Source organism: Mizuhopecten yessoensis, unplaced genomic scaffold (assembly GCF_002113885.1).
Source record: "Mizuhopecten yessoensis strain PY_sf001 unplaced genomic scaffold, ASM211388v2 scaffold10949, whole genome shotgun sequence".
NCBI lineage: Eukaryota > Metazoa > Mollusca > Bivalvia > Pectinida > Pectinidae > Mizuhopecten > Mizuhopecten yessoensis.
Window position 1 is genome coordinate 1,005,339 of NW_018408802.1, and position 26,331 is coordinate 1,031,669.

General features: G+C 38.0%; 1 protein-coding gene and 1 non-coding gene across 2 annotated transcripts; both read left to right on the plus strand.

Moving 5' to 3' along the window:
• Positions 1–5,533: 5,533 nt before the first annotated feature.
• Trnal-aag lies at positions 5,534–5,607 on the plus strand. Its single transcript has one exon. It is a non-coding gene; the product is annotated as a tRNA-Leu (tRNA).
• A 411-nt stretch (positions 5,608–6,018) lies between these two features.
• LOC110463991 (14-3-3-like protein) lies at positions 6,019–8,573 on the plus strand. The gene has a single exon (XM_021518976.1). It carries the CDS (start codon positions 6,368–6,370, stop codon positions 7,217–7,219), a length of 852 nt encoding a protein of 283 aa, XP_021374651.1. The 5' UTR covers positions 6,019–6,367; the 3' UTR covers positions 7,220–8,573.
• Positions 8,574–26,331: the final 17,758 nt, after the last annotated feature.

Consider the following 26,331-nt stretch of genomic DNA (forward strand, 5'->3'; position numbering starts at 1 on the left):
ATAGAGTTAATATTGTAGGTGATCCAATGTGTGCATGTGGAAATGAGTGTGAAAATGCAGTCCATTACTTTTTTGATTGTATGCTGTATATCAGACAAAGACAAATTTTGATTGATGATATCTCACGTTATTGTAATATTTCTCTAAATGTTATTATGTACGGTTCTCCAAATTTGTCAGATGAAGACAATGAAAATATCTTCCATATAGTCCAAACCTACATTAAAAATAGTAACAGATTTTAAGGTCAGTAGTATTATCCTATCATCTCTCTTTCTTATTCTTCTAAATTTCTTTTCTTCCCTTTTCCCTTCCTTTCTTCTTTGTTCATATATATTATAAATATATTTGTTGTTGTTGTCATGTAATCAATATAATGAAATGTATGGGAGAGGGCGTTTCTAAGTTGAGATAACTTGTGCCTAATCCTTTTTGTTGAATGACAAATAAAAAATGTTTAAATCGAAAAAACCTGTAGATCGATTACGACTTCCCTGTACCCAGTGCTACGTGCATGTGGGCGGGTATGTATCGCCTCAAAGTCCAGAACTTCCGGGACTGGCCTCTAGAGTATACATTCTTCTCCTGTTTACTTCTAACATAGGAAAACGTGCCTCTCAATAAAACTAATATATATGTTTTTGTTTTTTAGTTTAGTTGAAGTTATAACATTATATTGACGTTTGGAGTTCGTGCATGAGCATACGTATTTCTACTGTACCCCGACGTAGCACACGTATTTCTACTGTTCCCCGACGTAGCACACGTATTTCTACTGTACCCCGCCGTAGCACACGTATTTCTACTGTACCCCGACGTAGCCCACGCATTTCTACTGTACCCCGACGTAGCACACGTATTTCTACTGTCCCCCGACGTAGCACACGTATTTCTACTGTCCCCCGACGTAGCACACGTATTTCTACTGTACCCCGACGTAGCACACGTATTTCTACTGTACCCCGACGTAGCATACGTATTTCTACTGTACCCCGACGTAGCACACGTATCATACTAATTAAGTAGTAGATGTATTGTTCTCACCTGTATACATCTTCCTTGATGATTAGGTAAATGATGAATTAGCTATTTTATTTTATATTCAATGCGTATATTTATTATTTTGAGTGAGCACAAAATACGCGTGCGTGTCCTGGGATAGTAAAACAGTACCCTCCAGAAAGATGACCTAACACACAGAGGTGATTGCACACTCAAAATTGTCATAGATATAGTATGTCTGTAATTGTAGTAGTAGACAGAGTATGGATTACGCTGCATCAAGACGATAGTGGAACACAAATACTTATTTAAACATTCAAGAGGCTCCATAAAACAGGAAACCCGAACGTGCCTTGTCAAGTTCCGTGAAATAATTTTATCAAGAACTGGCCTGGTGTCGTATCCCACTGCAGCTTATCGTATAAGGCGACTAATGTGTGTCTCCGCAGAATTAGAGGTCTTCTTTTGTGTCTCATGCATAAGGACATTTGAAAGCCAAGATTGGTCCGTTGCATATTGAAATACCTCTACATTTTCTTTTCTCTCCTACGTGTTCTGTCTATTCACCGCATGTTATCATAAAGGGCGACTAAAGTGGCGCAGTTTGCAGAATATGGTGTTGTTTTCTTCTGTGTCTTCGATTCATTCCGCTTAGGGACGCTAGCAACCAGAACTGTTCTGCTGCCCCTTCCATACAACTTCTGTCTGTTTTGCGTTTGTCTTTCTCCGCTATCTCGTTTTTTTTTAAATTTTCGGCAGTCTTACTTGGCATCCATCTTCATATGACCTTGGTAACTGTTAGGACGATGAACCCGGTGAAATTTATTTGAAAGCTAGACACAATCGTGAAATATTAGCTAAAAGCATAAGATAACCAAATATCAACTGACCAAAAACAACTGCAATACAACAATTTCTGAATAGGTACATTTTTGAAAGTTTCCATTGCAATAGTTTTTGCCAGCTGCGATCATCCGGAATTATCCGGAAATTTACAATTTCTCACATTTGTCAGCTTGGCGGTAGCGCATCAAAACCCAGGTGTCAGGTTTTGTTTACGGTTATGACTGACTGTACACCTGTCCATCTAGCCACTACATTTGTGCCTGTTATTGATTATTGTGAGTCACGTGTGACACGCTGACCTATAACTTACACACGTATAAACTAATCCTATTCCAGGAATCTCACGGTTCCTCGGAACAACTTGGATACTTCAGACGTCACTGGGAGTTAGACTTACACAAGTCCCCCTTGATACATTTACATCAGGTTTCGGGGCTGGAGGTCAATACGATTTACCATAAGTAATCTCTCCTTTTTAACAAACATTCTCGTGTCTGGCTGGTTTCGTTCAATAAGTGAATTATTCAAGATAATACCGCCCCTCCCCGCCTAACGCTTTCTGGTGGAACAGTGCCTTGTATTTTTATGTAAAAAAACCCATATATGATACAGGTTTTACAGTTGTAGGGATCATTGGCATTTTACCACTGAATCTTATGAGGTATGGAAGGGGGCAGCCTGACTCTCCTTTTAGACAACATTGGTTCCCCTTGGTCTATTTATGTCACAGAACAAATTTCATGGCCGTTTTGTGAAAAGATGAAACCGTACGTGACAATCAACGGAAGCCATGCCAAGTTTTATAAGGTCATTGTGCCCTTTAATTGTAAGATAATAATAGTATATAGCCACAGGATACATCTATAATACGGGAAGAAATGCCCGTATAACCTCACAACCCATATTATCATACATGTATTTTCCTTATATTTGAACATATCTACGTCTCTAATTTGAATAATACCACGTACTTAGATAATCTAATTCCGTGATAATACCCACAATTATGAAACAAAACACTTTACAAGTTTCAATCACTTACTCATAGTCCGAATTATTCTGACGTTTTGTACACTTTTTTATAATGGTTTGGCGTCGATTAACGCCAGACCGATATAAAAAAAAAAGGTTGATAAAACGTCAAAACAATTCGGACTAGCTTACCCAGTACCTGTTTTATAACGTACAATAGCTGAACATGAGCAAGTCATTCTACGTGACCTGTATAGTGCTAGTGAAGGTCACTTCTTGTTCACATCATAATCTTTACTATTTTTTATCATGAAACGTTTTATGTAGTCACTTTTTCCACGGTTATTTTTAGAAGCACTGATGACCAAAATGACCACACGAGTGACTCAATTGTCTGCATGAATAAGCAATCTATTGATCACATACTAAGTCTGTAACGTAAAGTAATAACTCTATCCAAGATCTTTCCAGTGACATATAGTAGCACCCAGTGTGACTTTTTGATGATTACTGCAGTGACGCCATAAGGTGGGAGTGACACGTGACTTAAGCAGTAAAAATGGTTACGTCACCGAATTTCCATTTCGCATTTCAGGTTTGAAGATGCGTCGTTCGTTTCCGTTTCTAATTAAACTAGATAGATCCCTTAGTTTTCTTAATATTAACATGAAATGAGAATTCTAAGATCAGATATATAAGCTCCCAGAGGGTTTGCAACAGATCGTATAATACCATCAATGATATCATGATATAATTTTAATATCATGATATAATTTTAATATCATGTGTGGTAAACTAATCATCTGACACGTACCACCTTCAGAGTAATGTCGCCCATCAATAAACATAACTTAGACTCATCTAAATAGTAATCCTCAAATTCCGGGGGTTACGTATGCTCATTTACGTGTAGGGTGTTAGATCAATTTGATCATTACACATGCTATACTTATTGAAAATTAATATACAATATAAAATTTATTTTACAATTATGAAACGAGATTTTACAACTTATATGAGTCACTCTTGTTGGCCCAGATGTTAGCACGTGTGGGAGGAAACCGAAGAACCTGGAGAAAGACCACGTGGTCGGGCAGGTAACCCCATACCTTTCCACGTCTGATCGGGGAATCAAACCCCGGTCGCCATGGTGGAAGGCAAGTGCGCTACCCACTGCATCACCCGACTATGATGGTTTATACTGCATGGTATACTTAAATCACACCCCAATCTATATTTCATCATTGGGAAACCATCACTGCGTATATTATGGGTAATTAAGGTATATACGCATATAACTAATCTACGCCCCTAAAACGTGTAAAATTACTCGGAACACCTTTGTTTAAGTACAAATATAGCTGTAACAAACTCTCAGGTCCCTGTGGTTAGACCTTATAATAGCTCAACTGCCATCTTTTTATACAATATGTTCTTGGAAAACCTCCTTACAAACATTAACATTTTCATGGTCTTCAACAACTCCACCTCCCAGCCCCGCGCTCAATGGTGCAACTGTCTCGATTTCAATCTCATTGTGTCTGCAGACTTTTCTGTCATGTTCCATGATTGTGAAGACTGTGTTTTCAGTGATAACAAACTTTTAGAACGCTTACATTTGAAGTTCTGTAAACATATTTTTCACGTGAAAACATCGACACCCAATTTCATGATTTATGGAGAACTATGAAGATTTCCTCTGAATGTAAATATCAAAGTTTGAATGATTGGATTTTGGCCAAATTGTTAGAACCAATACCTAATAAATTAAGTAATAAAATGCATAAGATAATTATAAACTATAACTCAATGGTTATATCGTATAAAAATATCCTTAAAGAATGTAATTTAACACAAATATTTGAAAGTCAAGAATTCCAAAGTAATGGTTGAAAAATACAGTTTTCCATACACTCAAAGATAAATTGAGAAGCGATGTAGGGACCAATTACAGAATTTATAAAAATGACTTTGCATTAGAAATATATCTGCTAGATTTCCCTCCAAAACTAGCAAATGTTTATTGTAAATTTAGAATTTGTAATGCTAAATTTCCGATTCAATGTGGTAGATGGAATAATTCTTTGCGACCTGAATGAAATTGAAGACGAATATCATTATTTGATTAATTGTAATGATCACCAAATACTGCAAAACAGAAGAAATTTATGTTGAGATGTCATTTTGAAAGATTATTTAATTATTTCAATAATGAAGTCAAGAAGTAATTTCACTTGTAAATTTTCTTAAGCACATAATTGAGCGAATTAACACTGTCCATTAACACCATGATTTACATGTAGATTGTTATATATGTATGTATATAATTCTCTACACTGTAACCAGTTTGCGAGAATAAAAACTTTTCCTTTGCACTGTGAAAGTATTAATTGATGTTAAACAGTAGGTAATGCAAAGTATACGTAAGACAAAGTACAAAATAAAACTTTGTTTAATTTCAACTTTATTGAACAATGTTACAAGACATCTTTGTGTTTCAAAATATTACCTATAAACATGTCTTGTTATAGTATAAAAGTAATACATTGTTGAAATTCAAGCTTCCGTACAGACTTGATCAATTTCGTCAATAAATTATGGCCGAATAATTATACCGAATAACTGGTTTGGATCGTATTACCACGAAATTGTGATCAGTAACCTAAAAAAACTATATATAATATTGCGGAACTCGACTGGGTCGATCGTCGGCGACCAGATAGTCTAATTGGTAGAGCGTCCGTCTAAGAGTTCGGAGGGTCCCGGGTTCGAACCCCGGTCTGGCCGTGCATTTTTCCTCTTCAGTTACATATCTATACATGTCTATAACATTGTGACTAACTCCCTCCCTCCTTACTAGACAAAATGAATATACATATATGAAGTTGTATATATATCAAGGTGTAAGTAAAATGTTATATAGAAACAAAACTTACAAGTAATAGAACGTGTTCCTACTTACAGTTGTGACGTGTTAACAGAAATATCGTTACAAATGGCTAACTCTCCATTGCGCAATAATTACCGAATACCTTTATAGCTGTATCGCTACTGCCTACGGTGTACACCAACTGTCTCGCTCAGCGTGTGTACACACACATAGCGATATGGCTGAATGAGCCGGCGACCAAGGCGGCAAAACCCCTTCCCACAATACTTGTACCACCAGCAACTTAGCCCCGCCCTGTTGAATTACGCAGTGAGTCACGTTAATTTCTATACCAACCGGGTCTCCTTCCAGTATCGGCTAGTGGTGGCCATAAGCTGAACTTTTCGAATTATACAAAGCCTATCGAAACATTTCGGAAACGAGCTATATTTTGTGTAGCGGTACGGAGTGCTATTCATAATCAGGCAGTGCGTGTGTATTGTGAGCGATAGAGTCGGTAAACGCACGCATACCAGGGTCGTGTTCAGGCGGCGGCCATTTTGGAAACACGGTGAGTTCAGCCTACGATTACAGATATATAATAACTGTCTCTGTTTGTGAGCCAGTCCATATTATACATTAGCTGACACTTTCGCTGGGAACAAGACACCGGGAACAATGGCCGACGAACGACACCGCTTAGTGCACATGGCAAAAGTTACGGAACAAGGCGAGAGGTACAAGGATATGGCAGAGTACATGAAAACTCTCGCCATGAATTTGCCTCTTGATTTCCCGGACACGACTGAGGAGTACAGGGCAGCTAAGGAAAATGGTATTCCAACGAGCATCTTGCTTGACGACGAACGAAATCTTCTGTCCGTCGCATACAAAAACATCGTCGGTTCACGTCGAAATGCATGGCGGGTCATTGAATCCTCTGAAAACGGTCAGCAATGCAAACTGGATAATGGACAGGAGGACGAGGCGATACACTGGAAATTATCAATCTGTCAGAAGTACAAAAAGACAGTAGCGGATGAACTGAATGGAATATGTGATGAGGTCACTAAATTGTTAGATGATCACCTAATTAAGAACGCTGACGCAGGGGGTCCCGAATCCAAGGTCTTCTATATGAAAATGAAGGGAGACTACTTTCGCTACAAAGTTGAGGTTGCTTCCGCAGAAAATCGTGAAATATTTTCGCGACAATCGGAGGAAGCTTATGAGCTCGCATGGAACACGGCAACCACTGAACTGAAGCCAACGCATCCGATCAGGTTAGGATTGGCATTAAACTTCTCAGTATTTTACTATGAAATTAGAAATGAACCAAAAAAGGCACAAGCGTTGGCTAAGGATGCATTTGACATGGGCATCAAAGACATAGGCGACACAGAGGAGCAATCCAATACGTACAAAGATAGCACGCTTATCATGCAACTGCTCAGAGACAACCTAGCACTGTGGACAAGCGAGTCGGCCGATAACGACGAACAGAACCTTGATCTACAAGATGAGAACTGAAATACAGGATGCCACTATTGACTTGTTATTTAAATAATTTTGTCATCAAAGAACAGAGTGAAGAAAAAGAAGAAAACCTGCAAAAGGATTGTGTTATTCTTATTTATCACATTAATATTTGGATACAGAATGGAAAAGCAACACTGTAGGAATGAGATGTTTAAAGCTTGGTTCGAACAACGGACTGATGTTTGAATGTGCAAATTGTCTTTTGAAAATGGTTGTTATTCTATGGACAAGCTACCACAGATGACGTCAATTGACCCTTCCATGAATTTTATCAACCCAACAAGAACTCTAAACTGCATTGCGCATTTTTGCATTAAATGCTATTGTTAAATTCATATACCTGTGTGCACTAATTTTCTGCTGATATAAATTTTTGATGACATTGTTGATGGACTATTTCGATTGTTAGTGCTTGGATCTAAAGTATGAAGAGAAATCTTGTGTGTGTTATTTGACCTCGTAGTGTCAAGGTCACTGTCGAAGCGATCTTGAATTAAGAGTGCTATCTTAGATGGAAAAGAACTTTTTGCACAGCCACATGGAATGATATATGTGACATTTGTGACCGACTACGAATCATTAAAGCAAATTATAGAAATAATTGGAAGTATTTATGGAAAGAAAATAATAAATATTAATTCATTCACAAGGAAATGGTTAAAGCCTGAAACTCTGTGCTAAATAACAATAAGGTCATGAATTAATGTGGAAGGTATTTTAGAAATACTATCAATTACGAGAATAATATTGGAACAGCTTCAACCTATCAGTTGTGGTCCTGTAACACACTTATATGTAATTAAGATCCTGAAACAATATTGAAAAGTTCGTTATTTTGATGAGTGAACATTCAACACGGGATAAAAAGTGAAATTTAAGTACAGCTGTACTAGTAAGATAATCATGTCTTTTACCTGATATATTTAGGTCAGAGTTCAAATGCATATATAATTGTGATAATCATATATACATGTGACAATGTTTTGGTGATTTGTTTTTGTTGTTACACGACTGCCCTTACCTATAGATAGACTAAATACTATTTTATTAGACTAATATTTTTCTGTATTTTTTTTTTAAGTTATGGACCAATATAATTTGATTTTTAATGACATGGTGAAAAGACTAAAAGCTTATTCATGGTACACAAGTACTTGATATGGATAAATGTTTCAGCAATATGCATGTGAAAGTACAGTGGAAAATATATAAGTACTATAGTAGTGACAGTTTTCTGTTTAACTTGTGGTACCCTGCACCGCACTAGAGATTAAGTACTGCAAGTATATTATACATTTATCATTATTAATGTATCATTTTTTGTCATTAAATTCGAGAAATCTGTTGAGTTCTCATTAGATTGTTTTTAATTGTTAAATCTACTTGGAATTTCCTGTGTACATTTGTGGGGCCCTGTTCCTTGTAAAACCCTGTTTGGGGGGGAAACTTATCTCAAAACATTTATGCAAAATTGTGTCATTTCATTTCCAAATAGCAGGAGGGACTTCTGAAAATTGTACATTCTTTAACAAAAGAAAAGAAGTGAATTTTGATCATTCAATATCTCCTCAGTGTTTCTCAAACACGAAGATGGTGCCAAAATACACAGGAAAAACTTTGTACAATGTTTGTCTGGTCCCGGTGTCAAAAACTAGGTCAGCTTAAGGACCGATCAACACAAAACTTTCACATCTTATATTTTTAAAAAATACTGAAATTCAGGTAAAAAACTTCATGAAAAAGGATCCAAACGGATCATGCAGAGACAACTCATACATTTTCTTTGTGATTTTTGAGGTATTTTTGAAAAATGGCATTTTGAAAATCTGTATTGAGGACCCTTTTCCTGTTAACTCATTTACCCCTGAAATTTCATAATGAACTATTCCAACCTTTGTATTGGAAGAGTTCATATTTATCTTCAGGGGTAAATAAGTTCAGTTAACTAAGTTTTTAACAACTAGCTGGTCTTGTTAAGTTAACATCATACAATTATGGACAGAGTGATAGATACAATACATGTGATACTTTGTTGTAATAATTTATTACACAGAATCCACATCTTCATTGCTTTTGTATTGAACACATGTGTAGTGAGTTATATCCCTTGTATTATAAACTATCCTATTTAATAAGATATATAATACAAGTTTCTTTGCTATTGTAGAGAACTGTTCAGAACATAAGAATCCAAAACGCTATTTAAGATATATTAGAATTGACCCTAGGGAATGGCCTCGCCTAAAGGGGCTTGATTTCTGGACAATAACTTTTGAAATAGTTGGGATATCTAAAACCCATAGCTAAATATATATACTATTGTTGGGCATAAAGATCCAGGCGAGCTATATAGTCCCTTTGGGCCTCTTGTTTTTAGCGCAACTGTTCGGGTCAGGTGAGCTTATGGCATGGTGCGGCGTCCGGCGTCCGTCCGGCGTCAACTTTTTACTTTAAACAACTTCTTCTCAGTAACCAAAAGGCCTAGGGTGATGATATTTGGCCAGAAGCATGATTGGATGAAGGGCTACCAAGTTTGTTCAAATAAATGACATTCATCAATTTTCAAGGTCACAGGGGTCAAATATGTTAAAATCTTTAAACAACTTCTTCTGCATAACCAAGAGGCCTAGGATGATGATATTTTGCCAGTAACATGTTTGAATTAAGGGCTTCCAAATTTGTTCAAATAAATGACCTTGCCTTATATTCAAGGCCACAGGGGTCAAATATGTTAAAAACACTAACCAACTTCTTCTGAAAAACCAAGAGGCCTAGGTTGATAATAGTTGGCCAGTAACATGCTGGGATGAAGGGCTAACAAGTTTGTTCAAATGAATGACCCTTTAAACAACTTTTTCTGAATAACAGAGAGGCCTAGGTTGATAATAATTGGCCAGTAACATGCCGGGATGAAGGGCTACCAAGTTTGTTCAAATAAATAACCTTGACTTATACTCAAGGTCACAGAGGGCGAACATTTAAACAACTTCTTCTGAATAACCGATAGGCCTAGGGTGATGATATTTGGCTAGTAGCATACTGGGATGAATGGCTATAAAGTTTGTTCAAATGAATGACCTTCATCTTTTTTCAAGGTCACAGGGTCAAATATATTCTTAACCTTTAAACAACTTCTTCTGAATAACCAAGAGGCCTAGGACATATATATTTTAAGGTCACAGGGGTCAAATATGTTTAAAACCACTGAATGACTTCTTCTTAATAAGCAAAAGGCCAAGGGTGATGATATTTGGCCATTAACATGCTGGGATGAAGGACTACCAAGTGAATGACCTTCGCCCATATTCAAGGTCACAGTGGTCAATATATGTTTAAATCTTAAAATGATTTGTTCTGTATAACCAAAGGTCCAGGGTAATGATATTTTTCTAGAAGCATGCTGGATTGGAAGACTATAAACTCTGTTCAACCTAATATTATAATGTCCTTGTTCGACATTCAAGGTCACAGCTGTCATATGTTTTACTTTAAATCTTTTAATAGGTTCTTATGAATGAAACACTGATATTTTGCATGTAACTGTATTTTAGTCCACTTTTAAGATTACAAGTGTGAGATTAATACCAGGTGAGCGATGCAGGCCCATTGGGCCTCTTGTTCTAATATTCTCTGAATAGGATATTCTATCTACAACATCAAAGTATTAATAATCCTCATACCCTAATGGCTTGTAGGTGTTTGACAACTCAGTAGTCAAATAGTATATTTAAACATTTGAAATTACATGCAATCGAGAGTAAAACACTTATCTTGGCATTCATTGATTTTGAAGATGTGCATTTTAATCAGATTGAAATGACTTGCAGATTTAAATTCAGGATTTGGCTTTAGAACAGTGTTGGTGTTTTTAACCTATGACATGGAAGGAGTGTGCATTACAAGAAGGTTGATACACAGCTGCAGGTGATAAGGAGTTGTAACGGACAGGGTTAAACAGTATCACACATAGACAAGGAGTTGTAACAGAGAGGGTTAAACAGTATCACACATAGACAAGGAGTTTTAACAGAGAGGGTTAGAAAGTATCGCACATAGACAAGGAGTTGTAACAGAGAGGGTTAAAAAGTATCACACATAGACAAGGAGTTGTAACAGAGAGGGTTAAACAGTATCACACATAGACAAGGAGTTTTAACAGAGAGGGTTAAACAGTATCACACATAGACAAGGAGTTGTAACAGAGAGGGTTAAAAAGTATCACACATAGACAAGGAGTTGTAACAGAAAGGGTTAAACAGTATCACACATAGGGTAAAAACTTAAAAGTATCACACATAGACAAGGAGTTGTAACAGAGAGGGTTAAACAGAACACACAGACAAGGAGTTGTAACAGAGATGGTTAAAAAGTATCACACATAGACAAGGAGTTTTAACAGAGAGGGTTAAAAAGTATCACACATAGGGTAAAAAGTATTGCACATAGGGTAAAAAGTATCACACATAGACAAAAATATATGTACATGTATTCATATTATGAATAACCAAGAAATTGCAATGAAAGAGAGACAGAATTGTTTTGACTCTAAATCTTAAGAAATCGAGGCTAGATGATATCTGAACTTATCCAAACTGTTCAATACCATTTATTAGCTCACCTGCCCGAAGGGCAAGTGAGCTTATGCCATGGTGCGTTGTCCGTCGTCGTCCGTCCGTCTGTCCAGCTTCAACTTTTTACTTAAACAACTTCTTTTCAGTAACCAAAAGTCCTAGGATAATGATATTTGGCCAGTAGCATCCTGGAATCAAGGGCTACCAAGTTTTTCAAATGAATGACCTTCATCCATTTTCAAGGTCACAGGGGTCAAATATGTTTAAAACCTTTAAACAACTTCTCCTGAATACTCAAGAGGGAAAGGATAATGTTATTTGGCCAGTAACATGCTGGGATGAAGGGCTACCAAGTTTGTTCAAACGAATGACCTTCATCTATTTTCAAGGTCACAGGGTTCAAACATGTTAAAAATCTTTAAACAACTTCCTCCCAATAACCAAAAGGCCTTGGCTGATGATATTTGGCCAGTAACATGCTTGGATGAAGGGAGTGAATGACCTTCGCCCATATTCAAGGTCACAGTGGTCAATATATGTTTAAATCTTAAAATGATTTGTTCTGTATAACCAAAGGTCCAGGGTAATGATATTTTTCCAGAAGCATGCTCGGTTCACCCTAATATTATAATGTCCTTGTTCGACATTCAAGGTCACAGGTGGCATATGTTTAAACCTTTAATAGGTTATTATGAATGAAACACTGATATTTTGCATGTAACTGTATTTTAGTCCACTTTAAAGATTATTTGTGAGATTAATACCAGGTGAGTGATGCAGGCTTATTGGGCCTCTTGTGTCAGATGAATGACCTTTGCCCATATGCAAGGTCACAGTGGTCAATATACGTTTAAATCTTTAAATGACTTGTTCTGTATAACCAAAAGGTCCAGGGCCTTCATCTATTTTCAAGGTCACAGGGTTCAAACATGTTAAAGATCTTTAAACAACTTCCTCTCAATAACCAAAAGGCCTTGGCTGATGATATTGGGCCAGTAACATGCTTGGATGAAGGGAGTGAATGACCTTCGCCCATATTCAAGGTCACAGTGGTCAATATACGTTTAAATCTTTAAATGACTTGTTCTGTATAACCAAAAGGTCCAGGGCCTTCATCTATTTTCAAGGTGCATGTAACTGTATTTTAGTCCACTTTAAAGATTATTTGTGAGATTAATACCAGGTGAATGATTCAGGCCCATTGGGCCTCTTGTTTCAATAATGATCAACAGTTGTGTGCATTATGTTGGCATATTAAAATACGGATGAGAAAATGTTACTGATATTTGGCCAGTAACATGCTGGGATGAAGGGCTACCAAGTTTGTCCAAATGAATGACCTTCATCCATTTTCAAGGTCACAGGGGTCAAATATGTTTAAAACATTTAAACAACTTCTTCTGAATAACCGATAGGCCTAGGGTGATGATATTTGGGCAGTAATATGCTGGGATGAAGGGCTATAAAGTTTGTTCAAATGAATGACTTTCATCTTTTTTCAAGGTCACAGGGTCAAATATATTCTTAACCTTTAAACAACTTCTTCTGAAAAACAAAGGGACCAGGTGAGCGATGCAGGCCCATTGGGCCTCTTGTTTCAATAATGATCAACAGTTGTGTGCATTATGTTGGCATATTAAAATACGGATGAGAAAATGTTACTGATATTTGGCCAGTAACATGCTGGGATGAAGGGCTATAAAGTTTGTTCAAATGAATGTCCTTCATCCATTTTTAAGGTCACAGGGGTCAAATATGTTCATTACATTTAAACAACTTCTTCTGAATACCCAAGAGGGAAAGGATAATGTTATTTGGCCAGTAACATGCTTGGATGAAGGGCTCCCAAGTTTGTTCAAATGAATGTCCTTCATCCATTTTTAAGGTCACAGGGGTCAAGTATGTTTAAAACCATTGAATGACTTCTTCTTAATAAGCACAAGGCCAAGGGTGATGATATTTGGCCATTAACATGCTGGGATGAAGGACTTATAATGTCCTTGTTCGACATTCAAGGTCACAGGTGTCATATGTTTAAACCTTTAATAGGTTCTTATGAATGAAACACTGATATTCTGCCTGTAGCTGTATTTTAGTCCACTTTTAAGATTACAAGTGTGAGATTAATACCAGGTGAGCGATGCAGGCTTATTGGGCCTCTTGTTTCAGATGAATGACCTTTGCCCATATGCAAGGTCACAGTGGTCAATATACGTTTAAATCTTTAAATGACTTGTTCTTTATAACCAAAAGGTCCAGGGTAATGATATTTTGCCAGAAGCATGCTTGGTTGGACGACTATAAACTTTGTTCAACCTTATGTCCTTGTTTGACATTCAAGGTCACAGGCGTCATATGTTTAAACCTTTAATAGGTTCTTATGAGTCAAACACTGATATTCTGCCTGTAGCTGTATTTTAGTCCACTTTAAAGATTATTTGTGAGATTAATACCAGGTGAGCGATTCAGGCCCATTGGGCCTCTTGTTTCAATAATGATCAACAGCTGTGTGCATTATGTTGGCATATTAAAATACGGATGAGAAAATGTTACAAATTATCACCAAAGACCATTTCAACTTTAATGATTTAGAAAATTTAAATCTTGAATAATATTGTGAGCATGTATGTTGATTTTATCTATACCGAGTACTCTTACTATACTATCACTTGAAAAAGGTCACAGGCGTCATATGTTTAAACCTTTAATTGGTTCTTATGAGTCAAACACTGATATTCTGCCTGTAGCTGTATTTTAGTCCACTTTAAAGATTATTTGTGAGATTAATACCAGGTGAATGATTCAGGCCCATTGGGCCTCTTGTTTCAATAATGATCAACAGTTGTGTGCATTATGTTGGCATATTAAAATACGGATGAGAAAATGTTACAAATTATCACCAAAGACCATTTCAACTTTAATGATTTAGAAAATTTAAATCTTGAATAATATTGTGAGCATGTATGTTGATTTTATCTATACGGAGTACTCTTACTATACTATCACTTGAAAATGAGTGCACTTGTCACGTTGTTGTGTGTCAACTTTAGAACGTTTCCAATATTAATTCAAAAGTTTGAATAGTTCATTATGAAATTTCAGGGGTGAATGTGTTAAGTCCATATAAGGCAACATGACAATTATGTAGAATCTAAAATACATGTATGCCAAACTGCTGTGGGTCAAAGCACACAGATGTGCTGTGACCTATATCAGTAAGGCATACGGGTACAATGTATATGTCAGACCTTTGTAACGAACCCCTGCAGCTGTAGATCAGCCAAATTCAGCTGTTCTTTTTCACATGCAAACATTTATCACATGATGCCTTCTTTTCATTTCACCAAATAGCTGTTGTCAAATCTGATCACATGCATGTGTGTAACCTTGCATGAAAAGCTAATTTGTCAAAGAAAAGCCCCACAAGGATCACTTGTTTGCGTATTGAAAATAGACGCATATGATGACAGTGACCAAATAATAAGGCAAGAATTCTTGGTTGGAATGGAATGAAACAGAGAATTATTTAATTACATGTATGTTACATTTTGTTATAGGTGTATCACTGTGTGATATTACTGGGGGCAGAGTATAACCTGTCTAGAGACGTACGCGTGTACTGATAAGTATGATTTAAGTGTTTTAACATATTTACACGCCTTCTGACAAAGGGTTGGTGATAAAGCAGGTCAATATCGTATATAGACAAACACTTATCAACTTCCTGTTTGTCAGGTGGTGTCTGGTGACGGATGTGTTTTGAGATAGCTGTTGAAGGCTCTTAATATGAAATGTTAGGGTAAATCTGTTAATTGGGAGCTGTTTAATTTTGACTGACTTGCTTGCAGGATACAGATAATCAAGTTTCTTCCATTCAAGTGGATTTTTGTTAACTCTTAACTAATTTCCTAAAAACAATATACATTTAATCAACAAAGTATACACTTGGTTTCATTTTGCATAGGTGTCCTAATGAGGGAGATCAAAATAAGGGAGTCTCCCTCCCAATGAGGGAGGGCAAAATAAGGGAGTCTCCCTCCTAATGAGGGAGGTCAAAATAAGGGAGTCTCCCTACTAATTAGCGAGGCCAAAATAAGGGAGTCTCCCTCCTAATGAGGGAGGTCAAAATAAGGGAGTCTACCTCCCAATGAGGGAGGTCAAAATAAGGGAGTCTCCCTCCAAATGAGGGAGGTCAAAATAAGGGAGTCTCCCTACTAATGAGCGAGGTCAAAATAAGGGAGTCTCCCTACTAATTAGCGAGGCCAAAATAAGGGAGTCTCCCTCCTAATGAGGGAGGTCAAAATAAGGGAGTCTACCTCCCAATGAGGGAGGTCAAAATAAGGGAGTCTCCCTCCAAATGAGGGAGGTCAAAATAAGGGAGTCTCCCTACTAATTAGCGAGGCCAAAATAAGGGAGTCTCCCTCCTAATGAGCGCGGTCAAAATAAGGGAGTCTCCCTCCTAATGAGGGAGGTCAAAATAAGGGAGTCTACCTCCCAATGAGGGAGGTCAAAATAAGGGAGTCTCCCTCCCAATGAGGCAGATCAAAATAAGGGAGTCTCCCTCCCAATGAGGGAGGTCAAAATAAGGGAGTCTCCCTCCAAATGAGGGAGGTCAAAATAAGGGAGTCTCCCTCCAAATGAGGGAGGTCAAAATAAGGGAGTCTCCCTCCAAATGAGGGAGGTCAAAATAAGGGAGTCTCCCTACTAATGAGCGAGGTCAAAATAAGGGAGTCTCCCTACTAATTAGCGAGGCCAAAATAAGGGAGTCTCCCTCCTAATGAGGGAGGTCAAAATAAGGGAGTCTCCCTACTAATTAGCGAGGCCAAAATAAGGGAGTCTCCCTCCTAATGAGCGAGGTCAAAATAAGGGAGTCTCCCTCCTAATGAGCAGGTTGACAGCTATGATCATATGCTACTGAGTGAAGACAAGTCTTAAACCATTTGTGGTACAGACTTCTCAGCAAATGCATGACCCGGCTGCATAAACTGTTTTTTTTTGGGGGGGAGGGGGACCATCCTTAATGGTTCAGTCATGCTATTTTGCATTAAACATTCTATGAAACTATTAAGACTTGTACTGGAACTTCACATTTGTTGTGAAAATACTTCATTCAAAAACATTCATTCATTCAAACTCTGTTTGATGATAAAACAGTTTGGAATAATGGGCTCAGTGATTAAGTCACTGGCATCCATGACAAGACAGCTGGGGTTTAATTCCTGGTGTGAGGGTGGATCTTTTCTCCCTGTACACCATAAAGGTATCTCTTGGATTGAAACTTTATGTATATGTATTTATTTTATTTATTTGACAACAATTATGAAACTTGTATTAATCCCTCTTGTTGGCTTAGATGTTAGCGCGCAGGAGGTCTTGATGTGGAAAAACCAGCATACCCAGAGAAAGCCCACGTGGTCAGCCAGATGACCCATACCTTTTCATGTCTGATCAGGGAATCAAACCCCGGCCACCTTTGCGAAAGGCAAGTGTGATATCTCCTGCGCCATCCGACCACCAGGTCTTCAACACTCTATTTATTTATAAAAGATGGGACATGCATGCAGTGGGATATGCGTACTACACGACTGATAAAGTTACTAACCCAGACAATACCAGGATAAAGGGGGACACATTAGAAAGCTGTACATCTACTAGTCCGAATTATTCTGACGTTTTATCGCCTTTTTCATATCGGTCTGTCGTCGATTAACGACTTTTTTCATATCAGTCTGTCGTCGATTAATGACGTTAATCGACGACTGACTGATATGAAAAAAGTCGATAAAACGTCAGAATAATTCAGACTATACATATACATCTGCATCACTATAGCTAGTAAATTCACAATACAGTGCCTGGCTTCCATTGTCATTAGTGCATTTATGTATGATGATATCTTGATCACGACACTTGGTTCAGGTCATACACAATATAATTTAAACGCTGTTCAGTTGGACAGACTTAAAAAAAAAAATTACTCACATTTTTAGGTCACCTGAGTCTCAGGTGACCTATTCCGATCGCCTTTTGTCCGTCGTCGTCCGTCGTGCGTCCATAAATAATTAACATTTTCGACTTCTTCTCCAAAACCCCTGAACGAATTTCAATGAAATTTTGCAGGGACCTTCCATGGACAAAGGTCAACAAAATTAGCGGCCGGTTTAGTCCCAAGCCCCCAGGGGCGGGGCCAAAAAGGGTCAAATTGACTTAAATTTCAAAAATCTTCTTCTCAAGACCCAGATATGGTAGAATCAAATACTCTTCATATATGGAAGAATCTTAAGGTGCTTTACCAAAATTGTGAATTTCTTGACCCTGGGGTCTCACGTTTCCCCCTGGGGAGGGGGTAAACTTTACTATAGTTTACATAGGGTAATCACATTTTGGACCAACATTTGTTTAATTTCGATTGGAAGTAATTCAATTTGGGTTAGCATTATCAGTATTAGGTAGCAGTTTGAAAGTATGCACATATGAGCCCTGACTGACCCCCAGGGGCTGATGGGTGGGGCAAAAAAGCGTCAAATTGACTGAAATTTCAAAAAACTTTTCTCAAGACCCAGATATGGTAGAATCAAATGCTCTTCATAGATGGAAGGGTCTTAAGGTGCCACACCGAAATTGTGAATTTCATGACCCTGGGGTCTCACATTTCCCCCTGGGGAGGGGGTTAACTTTACTATAGTTTATATAGGGTAATCACATTTTGGACCAACATTTGTTTGATTTCCATTGGAAGTAATTCAATTTGGGTTAGCATTATCAGTATTAGGTAGCAGTTTAATAATAAGCACACATCAGCCCTGACTGACCCCCAGGGGCTGATGGGTGGGGCAAAAAAGGGTCGAATTGACTGAAATTTCAAAAATCTTCTTCTCAAGACCCAGATATGGTAGAATCAAATGCTCTTCATAGATGGAAGGGTCTTAAGGTGCTTTACCGAAATTGTGAATTTCATGACCCTGGGGTCTCACATTTCCCCCTGGGGAGGGGGTTAACTTTACTATAGTTTATATAGGGTAATCACATTTTNAAAATCTGTATGCTAGATATTGAATGAGGTGGTTTTATTGCTTTTTTGTCACTTTGAATAATATTTCTGTTCATGTTAAAAACAAAATCAACTCTCTGTATAAATATATCAGGTGACCGTTTTTGCACTGACAACTCTACACCTACCAGGTTAATTGATCTGGATTTCAGAACGCACTGATCAAGGTCTAAATGATATCGTGAGGTGTCAATTATGTTTGAACAGAAAATTTGATACATACATGTAATTCAAATAAAGGGAAGAAAGATTTTTATTACTGTTTATATTATGAAGTGGAAATAATTTTGACAATGACAAAAACTGTTTTCACTTATAAGCTTGTACTAGTTATCTCCCTTTACCATTGATACCGCTTCCTTTCAGGAAGGACATTTTTCGACTTTCATAAACACGTTTCTGTTCTTTTGTACATTTTCAGTTTTTGAACTGATTGCTAAAACAACATGGGTGCCTGATGATCATTAAGGCTATATCTAAGGAAATGATGGACGGATCTTTCTGATGTTTAACTTTGAGGATGACAGGAAAACACATGTAATGAGAGGCCGCGGCCATATTAGATTTAAGATTGTTATTGGGAGGAGATTGCACGAGTGAAAGTCTTTAAACAACGGCCCATTTCAGTGTCCCTTAAACAATGTTAAATCGATGTCATACACAACAATACATGAGGACATCAATATTGTAGCAAAGCAAAACCTGTATAACAAATGTATAAGGCGAAAGGCCTGCAAACGATGCCACTGGTTTTTGTTCTCATTATTCTTTTTGACCTGAGCTTCCTGTAATGTGTCGGGCACAGTGAAAGAAAATAAATCCGAAAGTGTCCGGTGAAACTAAATGTCCTTTAGATAAGTACATAGAGTGGTCTATTCAAGCTACGGCACTTAACATACTGCAATGTGTAGCTGCTGCAGTTTGCTAACCATCGAGTAAATACACTTATGGACGGAAATTGTCGATATATATGATCTTAAGTTGTTAATGTTCAATAACATGTTTGCTTAGTCATGCCGAGTTACAGTCTATTAATTCACTTAAGCTGTCCAATTTTCGTGGTTTTATTGGTAAACCTGCTGAAACGTTTTTATTTCCAGTGAATTGATAGTTTCATAAGCACGTGATAACTAAAATGTATTTTGTATAAGTATTGTTAATATGTCGGAATTACCAAGGCCAATGTACACTTTATTATTTGTAGTTTGTTTGTACTTAAGAGTAGTACAAAAGTACCGCTTTTGGCGCAGTCCCCCGCTATATAATTCTTACCACCACCCCGCACAACCCTGCAGCACCACCCTTACCGGGTGGTACCGTAATGATGACGTCATGGACATTCCTACACATGGTCTATATTTAGATGTCTACCACAACGGGTTGTTCTGGAACCTTCTAGCACATAATACAATAACAACGCAAATATATGTACAACCATTTATGGTCTCTATCAATAAAACAGACACGGATCAGAGAGCCACCCAACGTCCCTGACTGCATCTATTAATAGCGGCAAAGGTTGAGGAGAAGCAGCAGCAGATGCAGCAGTCGAGTAGCTCATTCTGGCGGCGGCGATGGTTGAAGCAACACAACCACCACCACCGCCGCCGCCGCAGGGGGTTCAACAATCGCCACCGCCGCCAGGATGAGCTACTTGAACATATTTGATATACCAATGAAGTAATTGGGATTAGAATTACGTACCGTCTTTTATCACTTTTTCAATATTAAAAGGAATCGATGAAAACGAAAGGTCAATTGAGTTTTTATTCGTGTAAAATCCAACAAACTGATATTCATATTTATTCCTTATAATGGAGAGGAACTACAGTTCGGTTATCATGTATTAAGGGCAATGTAAAATGTTAAGTATAATTATAACCAAAATTTGAAACTGGTTTATAAGGAACTTATATTAAAAATGAAATTTTGGTATTGGAGCTTAAAGTTGGCACATATTAACAACAACACCGGCTGAGCTTTTTGTTGTAACATAAAAAAAAAATACCAATGAAGGGTTGATGCTTTTTACATTACGATTTGTTTGCAATCGTATTCTGGGTTACAGGATTCATTAATAGCCTTGTTTGTATACAACCTAATGCTTTGGTAATTCTAGACAATGTGTTGCCTCATAAATATCAAACACCATAGCGAATTTTGCTAATTCTTGTGGGATTGTCAACAAGGACACATATATCATGGGTAATTACTATAACCGTATGGTCCAAAATGGGGCTGAATACAATTAAAGTTGTGTGTATGCTAAATGCTGTATATTATTATAAATAAACGCTGTATATTATTATTATACGTATTACTGAATTAAAAGTAAAGAAGTAATAGCGACAGTGGAGACACACGTTTGTCACATTTTTAAGACATCAATACATAACAACTATAAGTCTGAGCACAATGTAGGCTGATATATTTCTATGACATGTTTATAATACACTATCCTACAGCCTTACCGGGGATCTTTACATCAAGCACGTGTATTACTGCGGATGGTGCTTATTTCCTTATTTCATCGTTCCGTCCTCCTTTCAGTCCCTACTAATATGGAGAGTAAACCGCCGTAGTCCAGTTCCGGAGAATCTGAGGGCGAAGCAATAAGGATATTTCTAAATATTTTGTTCATAAAATTAATGAGGGGTTAAACCTATTGCTTTTAAGGTAAATAAATTATACTATACCATTTCTATCAACTGAACTTCCAGAACATATCTCGACTAGTATTAAGTAAGAATCACGTCCACCTTGATATCCGGTATGATCCTTCTGCTTTCACTTGGTCCCCCCAAGTTTGTTTGTTTGATTTTGCTTAACGTCCTATTAACAGCTAAGGTCATTTGAGGACGGCCTCCACTGTGTGCAAGATGCATGCGTGTAGTGTATGTATGTGTATTTTGGGAGGCTGCGATATGTTCGTGTTTGTCCCCTTGTGAAAGCGCGGAACTGATGCCGACTTTATAGTGCTACCTCACTGAAACATACTGCCGAAGACACCCGACTTCGTATTCTAGATGTGCCCCGACTTCGTATCCTGGATGTGCCCCGATATAGTTGCCTCAACTTAAAATTCCGAATGTGTGCTGATTTGATCAGATATAAACCAGGCCTGTGTACCTGAATGCATATAAAGGATGGATGCTAGACATCCGTCTGTAATGGGCCTTAAGTACAAATAATAAATCTAACAAACATTCCAGGATGACACATAACATTAACACTCTCTACCGAGACAAATCCTAGTTTTTTACAGTTTATCTGCGGTCCATTTCCACCCAATTTAGTTTTGCATTATTTAACACTGTACAGGAAATGTTAAGCACTTACATGCTTTTTGCTGAGTTGGTCCTGAGAAACACTAACATATAAAAATATTTTATAACCAGTAAATATAAGTATGTGACGTCAACACATTAAAATACGAGGCACATGACTGTTACAAACATTTTTTTATATAAATGTTATATTTAATGCATTAGTTTTTTCCTGGCCGACTCGAACGACATAACCTTCGCGGTATACCATTATAATAGTTAAGTCGACAATACATGATATATCATGTCAGTAGGCGACATGGGTGACTATCTCTGTATGCCACCATACATACATATGTAGCAGGAGAAGGCTTGACTTTCTTGATTTTGTGTAAAAGACACCCGACTATAAATTAACACTTGTGTGTTGCCGTCATATGTTGTTAAACGATTAACTGATTACTGTTACCATATTATTTTTCCGCATTGGAATTTAAGCGCATAATCAACGAATCAAAGAATCGGCGAACCCCAAAAGTATGCAATAGAGAACACATACATGAACTTTCCTTTAGCAGATTGGTAAATTTCAACGGAATATTTCAAGCACGAGAAGCACTAAAACTACCTCTAAAACATCCGTGTACAGTAATTGATATTATGATACAGTTCGATTTATATATCCATAATGTATTTAAACACGTCTTTCTCTAATCAAAACGTGCAGTAATAATCTAGGAAAAGTATAAAAGCTGATGCCAGCAGATGTCTGTGTTATTCTGTGAATGGTTCCTACATATAGATTCATGTATGGACATATTAGTTGTTATGTCTGCTTTGGCACAACTAATTGTATTAGGTGTAATCAAGCTGCTACCATTTCTGACGGTAACATTGTGTTGATGTGAATAGGGTGTTGCTGTAACAGCCACCACCGTCACTAGCTGACGTGACTGGATTGCGAAATGTTTTGAAACATCAACACAATTATATTGATAGTGATCAAACTGTTCGCAAACCCACTGGCTTACTATTGGGACCATTCGAGTTTTGATGGCTGAAATGTAAAACAATCGGATTAGTGGTGGTTGATGAGTGTGAAAATCGGATTAGTGGTGGCTGATGAGTGCACCAATCGGATAAGGGGTGGCTGATGAGTGCACCTATCGGATTAGTGGTGGCTGGTGAGTGTGAAAATCGGATTAGGGGTGGTTGAAGAGTGCATCAATCGGATTAGTGGTGGTTGATGAGTGTGAAGATCGGATTAGTGGTGGCTGAGGAGTGCACCAATCGGATTAGTGGTGGCTGATGAGTGTGAAAATCGGATTAGTGTTGGCTGATGAGTACACAAATCGGATAAGTGGTGGCTGATGAGTGTAAAAATCGGATTAGTGGAGGCTGATGAGTGCACCAATCGGATTAGTGGTGGCCGATGAGTGCACCAATCAGATTAGTGGTGGCTGATGAGGGCACCGATCGGATTATTGGTGGTTGATGAGTGTGAAAATCGGATTATTGGTGGCTGATGAGGGTGAAAATCGGATTAGTGGTGGCTGATGAGTGCACCAATCAGATTAGTGGTGGCTGATGAGTGCACCGATCGGATTATTGGTGGTTGATGAGTGCACCAATCGGATCAGTGGTGGCTGATGAGTGTGAAAATCGGTTTAGTGGTGGCTGATGAGTGTAAAAATCGGATTAGTGGTTGCCGATGAGTGTGAAAATGGATTAGTGGTGGTAGATGAGTGTAAAAATTGGATTAATGGTGGCTGATGAGTTTAAAAATTGGATTCGTGGTGGCTGATGAGTGTAAAAATCGGATTAGTGGTGGCTGATGTGTGTAAAAATCGGATTAGTGGTGGCTGGTGAGGGTGAAAATGGATTAGTGGTGGCTGATGAGTGCACCAATCAGATTAGTGGTGGCTGATGAGTGCACCGATCGGATTAGGGGTGGCTGATGAGTGCACCAATCGGATTAGTGGTGCCTGATGAGTGTGAAAATCGGTTTAGTGGTGGCTGATGAGTGCACCAATCGGATTAGTGGTGGTTGATGAGTGCTCCAATCGGATTAGTGGTGGCTGATGAGTGTAAAAAGCGGATTAGTGGTGGCGGGTGTGTGTGAAAATGGATTAGTGGTGGCTAATGAGTGCACCAATCGGATTTGTGGTGGCTGATGAGTGTAAAAATCGGATTAGAGGTGACTGATGAGTGCACCAATCGGATTAGTGGTGCCTGATGAGTGTGAAAATCGGTTTAGTGGTGGCTGATGAGTGTAGAAATCGGATTGGTGTTGGCTGATGAGTGAACTAATCGGATTAGTGGTGGCTGATGAGTGCACGAATCGGATTAGTGGTGGCTAATCAGTGCACCAACCGGATTAGTGGTGGCTGATGAGTGTAAAAAGCGGATTAGTGGTTGCCGATGAGTGTGAAAATGGATTAGTGGGGGTAGATGAGTGTAAAAATTGGATTAATGGCGGCTGATGAGTTTAAAAATTGGATTCGTGCTGGATGATGAGTGTAAAAATCGGATTAGTGGTGGCTGATGAGTGCACCAATCGGATTAGTGGTGGCTGATGTGTGCACCAATCGGAATAGTGGTGGCTGATGAGTGCAAAAATCGGATAAGTGGTGGCTGATGAGTTTAAAAATCGGATAAGTGGTGGGTGATGACTTTAAAAATCGGATTAGTGGTGGCTGATGAGTGTAAAAATCGGATTAGTGGTGGCTGATGAGTGCACTAATCGGATTAGTGGTGGCTGATGAGTATAAAAATCGGATTAGTGGTTGCTGATGAGTGTGAAAATCGGATTAGTGGTGGCTGATGAGGGTCAAAATCGGATTAGTGGTGGCTGATGAGGGTGAAAATCGGATTAGTGGTGGCTGATGAGTATGAAAATCGGGTTACTGGTGGCTGATGAGTGTGAAAATCGGATAAGTGGTGGCTGATGACTTTAAAAATCGGATTAGTGGTGGCTGATGAGTGTGAAAATCGGATTAGTGGTGGCTGATGAGTATGAAAATCGGATTACTGGTGGCTGATGAGTGTGAAAATCGGATAAGTGGTGGCTGATGACTTTAAAAATCGGATTAGTGGTGGCTAATGAGTGTAAAAATCGGATTAGTTGTGGCTGATGAGTGTAAAAATTGGATTAGTGGTGGCTGATGAGTGTAAAAATTGGATTAGTGGTGGCTAGACTATAGAGACTCAACCATATATAGTACAATGTGTGACAGACTGTTATCAAGTAGTATAACATAACGATTTGTTTAATTGGATTTTAATGAGATTCTGTTAACTGAGTGATGTGGGCATGTTCCCGGATTTCTTATTGCTATATATGTTTAAATAGGGATTTCATTACATTGCAATTAAGAGGGAAAGTGAAACACACAATCAAATATCGAACTGGTCGTCAATGTTTCGACAAAAACTGCAATCAGGAGAGAAGACGTGTACATAATACAATATAAACAAGATATAGCAACGCTAGCAGACAAGAACAATATCAGAAGTCCTAAATGAACGAAATGCCCATATGGTGCAGAGCAATGCTTGGCGCTCTGCATATACAATCATAATTGTCAGATAGGTGCCTGTTTCTTCGCATTTATGGTGACTAGTGTTTCGATGAAAAATGTGAAAAACTGATATCCAGTGAGGAACACCACAAACAAAAGGATGACATATTAAACCCAGCTTATATTTTGGTTAATTTTTAATAATATACCAGTCAGTATTAGGCCAACATATATCTTATCAAAATAATTACCGTCCATGCTACAACCGTTGGATTACAGGGTGATTACTTACATGATAGCTGGAGAAATAGCCTTCAAGTTGATACAACAGGAAAACCTGAAAACTGAAAACAGGAAAACACATTCAGACCATAGGTTTGACTAGTCTAGGACTCTATATCTATTGGATGTTAACATACATACTCGCAGTCAGACCATAGGTTTGACTAGTCTAGGATTCTATATCTGTTGGATATTAAAATACATACTCGCAGTCAGACCATAGGTTTGACTAGCCTAGGACTCTATATCTGTTGGATGTTAACAAACATACTCGCAGTCGGATCACATTTCTGGGCCAATCACATGCTACTCGTCAACACATTTCAGAACTGTTCGTTTAAGGTATTGCTCAAACAATTTAAGTATAGCTTTTACATTTTAAACAATTATAATATTTCGTGATTTACGTAAA